At 35.9% G+C, this 12,553-nt stretch overlaps 1 protein-coding gene across 1 annotated transcript in view; it reads left to right on the forward strand.

Moving 5' to 3' along the window:
- The first annotated feature begins 2,784 nt into the window (after nucleotides 1–2,784).
- The window catches only part of LOC115214117 (origin recognition complex subunit 1-like), a 40,286-nt gene continuing 30,517 nt past the window's right edge, over nucleotides 2,785–12,553 (forward strand). The window contains exons 1-2 of the mRNA XM_029783178.2: nucleotides 2,785–3,007; nucleotides 9,202–9,332. Coding sequence (XP_029639038.1) covers nucleotides 2,901–3,007; nucleotides 9,202–9,332 — 238 coding nt within the window. The 5' untranslated portion in view covers nucleotides 2,785–2,900. The remainder of the gene's footprint in view (nucleotides 3,008–9,201; nucleotides 9,333–12,553) is intronic.

Raw genomic sequence — 12,553 nt, forward strand, 5'->3', positions numbered from 1 at the left:
TCCCCCATCTCAAACCTTCTCTCACTCTATCCAGGTGTTCTTACAGCCCCTAAAATCTTCTCTCCCCACTCTTTCTTTTATTCACATTCTAGTACCTGGAGGACACACTCTGATACCGTGTTACCACCATTTTTGTCACTATTTCATGATTCACCCCAGTTACTCCCCAACAGTTTTCTGTGGAGCAAGATTGCCATATACTCCTTTATAACAAGAATTTGTTCCTGTCCATTCTTCCATATTTAACCTCTAAACAGCAAGCATAAAGCCACCTCTCTCTCTCTCTCTATTATACTCACACTTAGTTGAGAGGGATCTTTAATCATGTGTGTTACATGGTTAGTTTACTAGAACTACAGCCATGGTAATGGTGGTGGCAGCGACAGCAGCAGCAGTGGTGGTGGTGGTGATGATGATGATGGTGGTGAGAAGGGGAGAAGGACATAAAAAATAGAATGTATGATTTTATTCTATCTCTCCCTATATATCTGTCTGTCGCTGTGTATGTATGTATGTATGTATGTATGTATGTATGCATGTATGTATGTATGCATGCATGTATGTATGTACATATGTATGTATGCATGTATATACGTATGTATGTATGTACATATGTATGTATGCATGTATGTATGTATGTAAGTATGCATGTATGTATGGATGTATGTATGTATGTATGCAAAGGTACATGAAGCCCAGTTACAACTACAGCCGGCTATTACCGGTAAAGGTTTTAGTTGCCAATTCTGTACAAGACATTGTAGATCTTTAGCTGGGCTAAAAAGTCACATTCGATCACAGCACCAGTAACAGTTAAGCTTTGTGCAATGGCCATACTCGATAACGAGGGGGCAGCCATCATGTATGTATGTACAAAGGGGTACCAAAAAGTTCCTGACTTTAAGAGCATTGCAAAAGACCTGGCTGGAGACCCAATCTTCCATACTCTTTTACAGGGCTTAGAAAAACTAAAGGACTATTGCAATAAGTGTGTGGATCTGAGAGGGGAATACGTTGAATAAAATCATTATTAACTGACCCTCCTGTATTTTCTTTTACCCAAAGCCAGGAACTTTTCAGCACCCCCTTGTATGTATATTTTATTTAAACTATGGAGTTGTACTTGTTTGGCAAGAGGTTTGACCTAAGATGATAATCATCATCTTAACATGTTTTCCCAAGTTTGCATAGGCTGAATGGGTCTTTTCCAGCTCACCATTGTGTCACTTTCTACAAATCTTTGTTATCTCCTTTGTGAAATTTAATCTCCAAGGGTCAGCATTCATCACTTTTTCTCATGTCTTCCACAGGCTCTTTCTACTTAGATTACAATAATAATAATAATAATAATAATAATGAAATTATTGTATACAGTGCTCAGATGCACCACAACTTGTCAGAAAGTGCGTATAGAGTATATGCAGTAATGTACAAATGTCTGGAAAGCGAACAATGTATGAGTCAGATATATGCTTGTGTGTGTAAGGAGGGGAGAAAATCAGGTGTAGTGTTGGCGAATCTCAGAAAGCATGGAAGTTTTGAAGGATGTAGTGCTCCGACAACTAACAACTGATGCCAGCAGTTTGTTCCATGCTTCAGCAACTCTCAGCATGAAAAAATGTTTCCTAAAGTCATGGGAGCTGTGCTGTTTTCTGACTTTGTAAATATGTCCACGGGTGTTAGACGGGTGGAGTTTGAAAAGGTGCTCAGAGTTATTGTTTGTAAGATGGTTAATAATTTTATGGGAGTCTGCCAAGTCAGCTGCTAGACGTCGGAGTTTCAATGTGTCCATGCCCAGAATACAAGTTCGGAGAATCATCATCATCATTATCTAACGTCTATTTTTTATGCTGACATGGGTTGGACGGTTTGACAGGAGCTGGCTAGGCTAGGAGTCACACCAGATTCCATAATCTGTTTTGGCTTGGTTTCTGTTGCTGGATGCCCTTCCTAAGGGAGCTTTCATGAGCAGCTGGTAGATTATATTTATTATATTTCATGAGTGAACTTACAGATAAACTATCCCTGTGCATCTACTACATACAAAGTCTTTCTCTTCTATCAGTCATTCTGACCACTGCATCTCATCTCTTGTGTACTCATTGGATGCATCATACAAAATTTATGCTACTTTTTACATGGAATAGAGCAACAGCAGTAATTGTATTCACCTCAATAGACGTCATTGATTGGTTGAAATTGCCGAAATACAAAAAATAGCTTACAAACTACATAATTTTCTCAAGAACGCCAAGAGAAAAAGATGTTTTATGTGACACATTCTACCAGTATACAAAGTTTAAAAGAGTTTAGTTACAAAGAAATTATTTTTTAAATCTGTCAAAGTGAAAATAGACGTTGCAAGTATTCGCACCAGATTCTACATTTAAGGATATAAAAATATTATTTCCCTTGTCCCATCAGCCTTGCAGGGCATAAAGAAAAGAACAAGGGCCTCTGTGCTTAGTAAGAAAACCCTTGCTCTTTAAATGAGAGCAGGATATTTTCATGTCGATTATTTCTTTTAACATTTCAGATCGTTTAAAAAAAAATTCAAGTGGTATCTGGGTGTTGATTCAGATTGGGCCTATAAACAAGGTAGTCTATATCGTTCATCGGCAACTTAATACTTTCCCATACATTTGTATATCTAATTCATTATCCTACTTCTTTTTCCTTCTCAAAGTAACTTATAAAAACAAATTACTAAAGTTTCTAAGATGTCTGGACTGTTCTGATTGGCTAAATGCTGATCACGTGCTACAGTAAGGCGGCCAACTCAAAGAGTGTTCATTGATCGTCCATTGCTTGTTGACACTTTTTTCCCGGACTTTTTTTTTGTTATTGTTCTCCTCTATTTCCACACAATTTTGGGGGAAAAAAGTCTTTTTTAATCAAACATGCCAACTCAATCCAAGTATTTTGTTCCAGTCAAAAAGGGAGATTTCTCTTGGATTGGAGAAGGAATCCTTGTTGGTGATAGGCGCAGCAAAGAAAAACATTACAAGTAAATATCCTTTAACATACACACGTAATGTATTATATATATATAATTATATTTATCGACATATATATATAAACAATCAAATGCATAAGCATTAGAACCTACTCAGATGTTTTTTAATCTTACGATACATCCATGGATAAACAATGACGTTTATTAAAGTGTTATTAATGGTTGATACACGTGTCCATTAAAAACTTCAACGTATAAGGAGTCCACTTTTCGTTCGATCGAAATACTTAATTTTTGCTTCACCCGTTCTATAATTGATATTCTTTTTCACTATTATTATTAGTAATCCAAGTGTCTGTGAAATATCAACCATTTTAACACTTTAATACAATGAATGAGTATTTGAATAGTTCTCTTCATCGAAACCGAAGCGCGAAATTCATCATCGATTGTTGCTGAAATGGGGTTTTCTCGATTTTAGAAAGTCAATAGCAGTACGTTTGAGTGCTTTACATTATAACCATGTTTTGTTTTTATGGAGCAAACCTATGCTCAAAGACAGAGTGGTTACAAAGATCTTTGTTTTCAAATATAGTATGTCTAGGGCTAAATTATCCAATGTATCCTCTTTTCAAAATAATATTGTTGGATGTGAGGGGGATTTGACTGAGAGTCGATCGTACAACCGCGTAGATGCTTCTTCATTGGTTTTGGTTCATTTGTGTATGATGATTTTCAGGACACATGACGATTAAAACTATTAGTTATAAATAACACTCTAATGCTCAAGGAGGCTAATTTACAACATTAGAGAGTTGATTAGTGATATATATATATATATATATACACACACATAAAAGCAATTAAGATTCAAGTCAATTCTAATGAATTTACTTGAATGCGGTACTTAACTTAGATGCACCAGAAAACTATATGGTGTTAACCATACAGTAATGTGGGGTGATTATAAACGAGAAAGAAGCAACAAGAATGGATTAGTTTTTAGTACTAAAAACTAATCCATTCTTGTTGCTTCTTTCTCGTATACACACACATATATATGAAAGTACTACGGAGATGTACTTGCATAGCAAGTAATTTGATCTAAGACCGTGTGCTGAAATGTAACAATTGCAGCGTGGAAGGTGTTTATAAGCCATTTAAGAAACACACAAAAGCCGTTCGATTCACTTCAACACTTAAGTTTAGTTTGTCAAAATATTTTCGTCGCTTTAGGACCGCGACCTGTTCACTGACAAAAATCCGTGCTGCATCTCATTTATGAAAGTACTAGTTCAATCAAAATGGACATTTAATATTCTATTAGTTCATTTTATTATATTATTATAAGATTGTAAGCAAAACGTGAAAATCAGACAAGGTTGGAATTTCGGTTAATATAGGGCGTAACAAATATCAGAAAATCAAAAAAAAAATGTGTGTAATAGGTGTAAAACAACTTCCTATGAACGAATATGAAAAAAAAAATTCGCGCACGCGAAAGGGGGGTGGGGGAGAGGCCTCGGAAAATTCACATCGGGAAGTTCCGAAAGCGTCTGAGGGGCTGACCCGGGCACCAAAACAAAAAAAAAATAGTGTAATATGTGTAAAACAACTTGCTCTAAACGAATATGAAAAAAAAATGCGCTCTCGAGAAAGAGGGGTGGGGGAGAGGCCTCGGAATATTTATATCGGGAATTTCCGAAAGCGTCTGAACCGGGCACAAAAACAAAAACAGCGTAATAGGTGTAAAACAACTTGCTCTAAACGACTATCATGAAAAAAATGCGCGCTCGCGAAAGGGGGGTGGGGGAGAGGCTTCGGAAATTTCCCATCTTCAGTCCACGGCCTTTAAACTAAGAAAAAATAGTGTAATTGGTGTAAAACTACTTGTTCTAAACGAGTATCAAGAACACACACTCACACATGAATCATAAACTCCGTATTTCGCAAAAAAAAAAAAAAATAAATAAAGAGAAGAAATTGTTTTACACCTATTACACACATTTTTTTTTTGATTTTCTGATATTTGTTACGCCCTATATTAACCGGAATTTCTTTGAGTAACATATTCTTCTATACACAATTATACACATACACTCGCAGTTAGTGACAAGTACACTGTTCGTTAAAAATAAAATAACCCATAAACGAAAAATGACTTGGGTGGAATTGTTACTATTACGTAAATGCGACACTTTTTCCTTCGAAAGTCCTAATATAGTAAACACTCAAAACACTTTGAACCCTTTTTTAATAGATGTAACCTGGTGTGACTGATATGTAAGCTGGTCGTAACCTGGTGTGACTGATATGTTAAATAAACGTATATTTCTGTATAAAACGTCGCTGAGGTTAATTTTCATACATTGTCAAAATATACAACAACCATACTTATTTAAGCCGAGAACTTAATTATTCTATAGTAGTTTATGTGGTTCGATTTAAAATGAAATATTTATTAGAAAATTGACATTTCCATCTTCAAATGTAATATTGCTTTTGAGATGCGGAATATAGAACAGGATGGGAACAGCTGTTCTGTATAGTCGCTTGATCTGCTACAAAAGCAGCTATATTCCATCAAGTTACACCATAACGTTTTGAAAAAATATATACATTGCACAGTATAGTTCTAAGTATATTATTAAAACACTGGATGGTCACGACTGAAACGCCTTTAAACATAAACTTGCTCGTCCTGGAGCTAAATAACAGCAATCATTCAAGTCAACTACAGAACCGCTATCCAGTTGCTTGTCCTCCTAGAAATAGCAACGAAAAGTTCACCCTCAAATCATACCCTACTATCTTAAAAAAGGCAAGGAATCATTGGACATTGTAGTAATGCAGTTATACAAAAAGACTGGATTGTCACAGCCGGTATACCTTTCATCCTAGTGCTGCTTAGGAAGTGTGATCTGAGACAAAACATGAATAATCAGCTTTCTTTTATCTTTGTACTCTACAGTGTATTTTAAATACTAATGTGACAGTTCATGAGTTCCATTCTCGTTCTTGGAGTGTAAATGAGAAGTTCTATTTTTGGAAAAAAATTCAAGAACAATTTATGATAACGAAACTCAAAATATAAAAGGATGGTGCTAGCTAAATATTAACTTCTGTGAAATCTTAACTAGTTGTGAAACTGTGACTTGTTAGGAAGTAGTTCACAGAATAGGTAATTCAATTAAGTTACTGGAGGTGTAATTAAAACTGCGAAGATGGAACAATTCTGACTCTAATTATCAATTTGAATTTTATTTTTAACTTTAGCACAAGGCTGTAGTGCATGATGTGGGGAGCTATTTTAAAATTCCTAATTTGTGGGGGCACATCTGTACTGAAAAAAATAGTGAATCATTACTTTTACAAATTTAACTACATTTGGTAACTGTTTTGGTCTTATGGTTTAAACCAGATTTTTTTTGTGAATTTTCATAGAACTTTTGTCAATAGGTGATGTGCAAGCAAGGGATTATCCACTCCTGCTATCATCAATTAAATCGACTGCATTACCTGACTTGTACTTATTTTATCAACCTTAGAAAGATGAGGGGCAAGATAGCCATTGTTGGATTCAAACTCAAAATTTAAAGGGACATAATTAAAATAACTCAAGGCATGGGATTCTATGTTCCACCAAATTTGCTAATCCACCGTGTTACACTCATCTAGCAAAATTAGAACATTAAACTAGTATAACATTTGCTTGGCTAATCACAGCATTTAGATTTCAAAATTTGTGGAGTAGCAAAATTTACTTGCTCAAAGGAAGGGCATCTAGTTTTTGAGATGAAAATTTGGTAATATTAAATATGGCACAGGAGTGGCTGTGTGGTAAGTAGCTTGCTTACCAACCACATGGTTCTGGGTTCAGTCCCACTGTGTGGCACCTTGTGCAAGTGTCTTCTACTATAGCCTTGGGCCGACCCAAGCCTTGTGAGTGGATTTGGTAGACGGAAACTGAAAGAAGCTCGTCGTATGTATGTGTGTGTTTGTCTCCCCCAACATCACTTAACAACTGATGCTGGTGTGTTTATATCCCCATAATATTATATAAGAAGTATGTCTCATACAAGAGATCACTAAATATTGAGGTCTAACATATACAGTGATCTTAAAAGCCTTAGATGTGGCACTGTTCCTACTATCTCAAAAAGGGAAATGACATGTTTGAGACTTGGTCTTAAATAGATACTCCTAAAAAATGAGTCAGTTTTGGTCATGGATCTAGTTGATTAAAACTAGCTGAATGTTTAACAGCAACAACACTGGCACTCTTTCTTATCTCTACCTTTTCAACTACCACTAAAACACCTGCGCTTCACCCTGGCCTCATTCTTACTGTATCTTACAACCAATCACCAGTCACTGCAATAAACCAGTTTATGCCAAACAAACAGCCTACAGCAAGATTTAGTCAGACCTCAGGCTCCATTTTATAATACTATATTTATTGTATTATTAATTTTAAATTATTCTGTAAATATATAACTTGCATCTGCTCAGAATCAGAGCTGAAACAGAATTTCGATTAACACCAGTTCAAGTTTGTCGAATCAGTGCACCTCGGGGAATCTTTTGTTTTCTCACCCAACGAAAAAGAAGTTTATGAATTCATATACTAAAAGATATAACAATTTTCTTCTCCAATTTGTCTTTATACATCTGCCCAAAAAGATGTTTTTTTTATTTCTTCTTTAAATTCATACACTTTCATCTAAATGAATTCTAGTGATATAAACAATATTAAGAAATTTTACTGTTGAAACTGCAAGCTTCCTTTTAAGCATTGGTTTTCTCAAGAACTATATGCACATATTTTAACAATTTCTGCCTCCATTCTCATTCTTATGACTATTACTCAACAGGACTCTATACATACTATATGAATGAGATTTCTACAAGTATCTCTGCACAAAAGTTTTTGTAATGCCTCATATTCTTTCATTTATTGTTAATGTCTATTGGCCTCATGTGTCAATGTAGACTACAAGATCTAGTTCATGCTTCAATCTGACCTGCAAAACCAAACAAGTTCAACACCCCTGCAGTGCTCCACCAGAACTGCAAGCATCAAGAATTCACTTCCTATCCATATTTTCCCTATTGATGTTCATTCTGAACACCAACCACAACAATCTCACCATTAGGGTAATACCTACAAGAGTCAGAGGTTTGGAATGATTTCTCAGTTTTCAATTGATTAATTAATTAGAAAAGTCTGGTGTTCTTTTTTTAACTGATTAGTGAGGGAAGAGCAGTGTCTGTAGCCCTTTTTGTTCAGGGCCTCCATGATTTGTAGAGTGAAGGGAGAAAGTTATCTTCAAACTGGAAACCTGGCCCAAATGCTTGCAACAGAGCAAACTCCACTAAAAACAACCAAGGACTGGGTGCTGATGTTTAACACTTCTGAGACCAACCTGCCTTAATCCATTTTGGTTCTATGATACAAACTTCATATTTTGAAGTGATCTAACTAAATTAAGCCTTTCTATCAAACTTCCATGTTAATTTCTGTTTCAAACACCAGCTTAATAACTACAAAGTTATTTTGATAAAACTCTTCACTATTTTCAAAAAGGGAATATATGGAAGGGGTAGATGCAGGAAGACGGGTGAAGTGGTGAGAAAGGATCTACAGAAGTTGGGGCTCACAGAACTGATGACAGGGGACCGATACTTCTCGTGGTTTGCTGTGCTTGAAAAGACCATGTCAAGCTAAGTAAAAGCGTAGTTGCCTTTGCATACAGCCTCGTTCTCTATCGGCTCATAGGTGTTGGTAGTACATAAAAAAAAACCCATACCAGTGCTGCATAAAAACACCCAGTACACTCTGTAAAGTGGTTGGTGTTAAGAAGGGCATCCAGCCTTAGAAACCATGTCAAAACAGACATGGAGCCTGAACAGCCCTTCATTTGGTCATCTCCTGTCAGACTGTCCAACCCATGCCAGAATGGAAAACAGACGTTAAGTGATGATAGATTGAAACAAATGCAATGTATGGCAGCAAAAATATAATAAAAAATGGGTTGTGGGGGTAATAAAGTCCACCTCTCAGAAAGCTGAACACAAAGGCCTGGAACAAACACCATACACATTGTTGCTTGAAACTTTAGTAGTTCGCTAATCCCCTCCTCTCAAATTTCAGGCATTGTGCCTTTAGTAGAAAGGATTATTATTATTATTATTATTCAACATCTTTTCAGTAAGCCATAAAGTGAAACTTTGTTTTGTTTCAGAGCTTTTCAGTTAAATGGCGAAAACTATAAAATAGGCAACTTTGTATATATTTCAAACGAAGATATTATTGATGGTGGTTTGGATTCATCTTTCATTGCTCAGATTAAAGACCTTTATTCCAAGATAAGAGGTAAGATAATAAGTTTTATCAAGCAGCTTGCATGTGTCTTATATTTTTGTTTTTAATGATTGTCACAATTTTCAATATATGTTATCTTAATCACTTGATTCATATGTTTCTATTTTTTGATCAAAATTTATTTTGTTTTTTATAAATCCAACCATATAACTGGAGGGTAAAAAATATTTTCCATGCTGAAATTTGAAAAAAAGATGTTGCAAGTAAGAGATATGAATTATTCTCCGCAGCAGAAGTCTTAAGACCAGTCCTTGTGGCGGTGTCATGTAAAAGCATCCATGCAGCACCATGTAAAAGCACCTGTGCAGAACCATGTAAAAGTGCCCATGTGGTGCCACATAAAAACACTCTGTAAAGTGGTTGGTGTTAGGAAGGGCATCCAGCTGTAGAAACTGTGCCAGATCAGACTGGAGCCTGGTGCAGCTCCCTAACTTGCCAGCATGGACAATGGATGTTAAATGATAATGATGAACCAATAATCTTTAATTCAAATACTGAGCACAAGCGATGCTATGTGGTTTAGAAGTTTGATTTGTATCAGAGTAGTTCCATACCTTGGACAACTTTCTTTAACTATAGCCCCATGCCAACTAAAGCATTGTAAATGAATTCAATAGATGAAAATTGAAAAGAAACCAATTGTGTGTGTGTGTGTTCTTGTCTTTACATTCTTTTATCTTTTACTTGTTTCAATCATGAGACTGTGTCCATGTTGGGATGCCACCTTAAAGATCTTTGGTTGAATGAATTGACTCCAGTATATATTTTTTATTTAAGTCTGGTACTTACTCTGTTAGTTTCTTTGCTGAACCACTAAGTTATGAGGATGTAAACACACCAACAGCACTTGTCAAGCTGTGGTTGGGGACACACACATACATATACATACAATAGGTTTCTTTCAATTTCTGTCTGCCAAATCTACTCACAAGGCCTCAGTCCAAAGCTATAGTAGAAGACACTTGCCCTAGGTGCCACACAGTGGGACTGAACCTGGAACCATGTGGCTGGGAAGCAAACATCTTACCACACAACCGTACCATTGTGCACTAATTGTAAACAAATGTCACCATCTTACAAACAATATTATTTTTTTTGTAATCTTCCATGAAAACATATCTGGATTAGGAGAAACAGAAGATTGGAAACAGGAAGAGCATCCAGTCACAGAAAATCTGCTTCAACAAATTTTATCTTACTCAGATCATCATCATCATCATCATCGCCATTTAACATCTGTCTTCCATGTTGGCATGGGTTAGATGATTTAACAGGATTTGACAAGCCAAAAGACTGCACCAGGCTCTGTCTGTTTTAGCATGGTTTTTACAGCTGGATGTCCTTCCTAACACCAAGCTAAAATGGACATTGATGATAAAAATGATTATATTCATAAAATCATAAGAGCATTTGCATTAGCCAAAAGTTCTTTATTGTTGAGCGAATACCTTTCTTTAAGCCTGTTACACAGATAATAATCTACTCTAATGGTAAAAATGCATTAAAGCAATGAATTCAGAAGTGAATCAGTATAGCAGAAGTCATTGTTTAGTATCTTGAAATTGACATATGTAGCAAACCTATAGTGTGTGTGTGTGTGTATATACATCTTTTATTTTTTACTTGTTTCAGTCATCAGACTACAACCATGCTGACGCACCATCTGGAAGTATTTTAGTCAAGTAAATTGACCCCACTACTTTTTTTTTTAACCCTGGTACTTATTCTATTGGTCTCTTTTACTGAACTGCTATGTTATGGGGATGTAAACACACCAACACCAGTTGTCAAACAATGGTGGGGAACAAACATAGACACACATGCATACATACATATATGATGGGTTCCTTTCATTTTCTGTCTACCAAATCCACTCACAAATCTTTGGTCAGCCCGATGCTATAGTAGAAGACACTTGCCTATGGTGCAACACTGGGACTGAACCCTGTCAAATTGTCCAACCCATGCCAGCATGGAATATACAGACACTAACTGCTGCTGCTGCTTATAATGATGATGATGATGAATGTCAGAACTTAACAATAGGTTTTTGCTTTCGTCGCTTCACCCTAATTTCTCTATTATTTGGAATACCCAATATTATGATTAAAGTTCAATGCTGTCTTCTGTTTATCAGTGATAAGATTAAAGTGCATGCAGTAGTTTATAATCTGTGATATCTGTGAGTTCTTTTACACTTGCTGCCTACTGAAGCAGAATGGTTAATTAACAGATGCAATTGGTGAACTACTTGCAGGTCCTGAGTTCAAATTTGTTATAGGCATTTCATTATATATTTAGGGCAGTACATTTTATTTGACATTACTTAACAGGTTAGACATATGTTATTATTGTCTAGATCAACTCTGATTACATTTATAGCATGAGGTGCTTGGGAGGCAGTTGATTAAATGCTCAAGAGCTAACCAAAGGTGGAGCATCATAGATGTACAGATATAAGATACCCAAGTTGGAAATTCACTGTTTGAGCTGTGTATCACAGTATCAAAATTACAATAGCATTTGAATTAGCCACGAGTTTTGTTCAGTTGAGTTAATACCTTTAAGTCACGTTGGATTTTAATGTTATACAGGTAGCAATCTATTCTAATGATAGCAATGACTTAAAATACTGAATCCAGAAGTAAATTAGTATAGCAGAAATTGTTAAGTATCTTCACTATTTGGCTTGTGTTCCAGTTGTAGCAATCCTGTGTGTCTTGCTTTTTGTGTGTGAGCATTATGTCCCAATATTTGAGGCTGAAAACATATGGTCCAGATTTTTTTTTTTAAGTACATTAGGAGTTTCACACCATCACTGACCCTGTTCTTAAATCATTCGATCTCTGCCTAATCTTGACCACCTACTGCATATCCATACTGCCCACTGCAACTCTTCCTGAGCTTTATAGCATTTCAGGTCAGGTAACTGGTCAGACTGCCACCAGTTTGAAACTAACTAACCCTGACAGCTAATAGAGCAGTTCATTTCACAGATTGAGCAACTATATTGGAGCTTCTTTGTTGATCTCTATAAAAACAGGTGTGAAGAAGTAACATGTGACCATTACAAAAGACCTTATTAAGTAATCCTAGCTCTATGGAAGTGACACACACATGGGATGAATTAATTAGAATAGATTTTAAAAAGCTTAAGCCTTTCACATAATCATCATCATCATGCCTTGAGGTGTTCCTTCCAGCCCTTAATG

Source organism: Octopus sinensis, linkage group LG7, assembly GCF_006345805.1.
Source record: "Octopus sinensis linkage group LG7, ASM634580v1, whole genome shotgun sequence".
Lineage (NCBI taxonomy): Eukaryota > Metazoa > Mollusca > Cephalopoda > Octopoda > Octopodidae > Octopus > Octopus sinensis.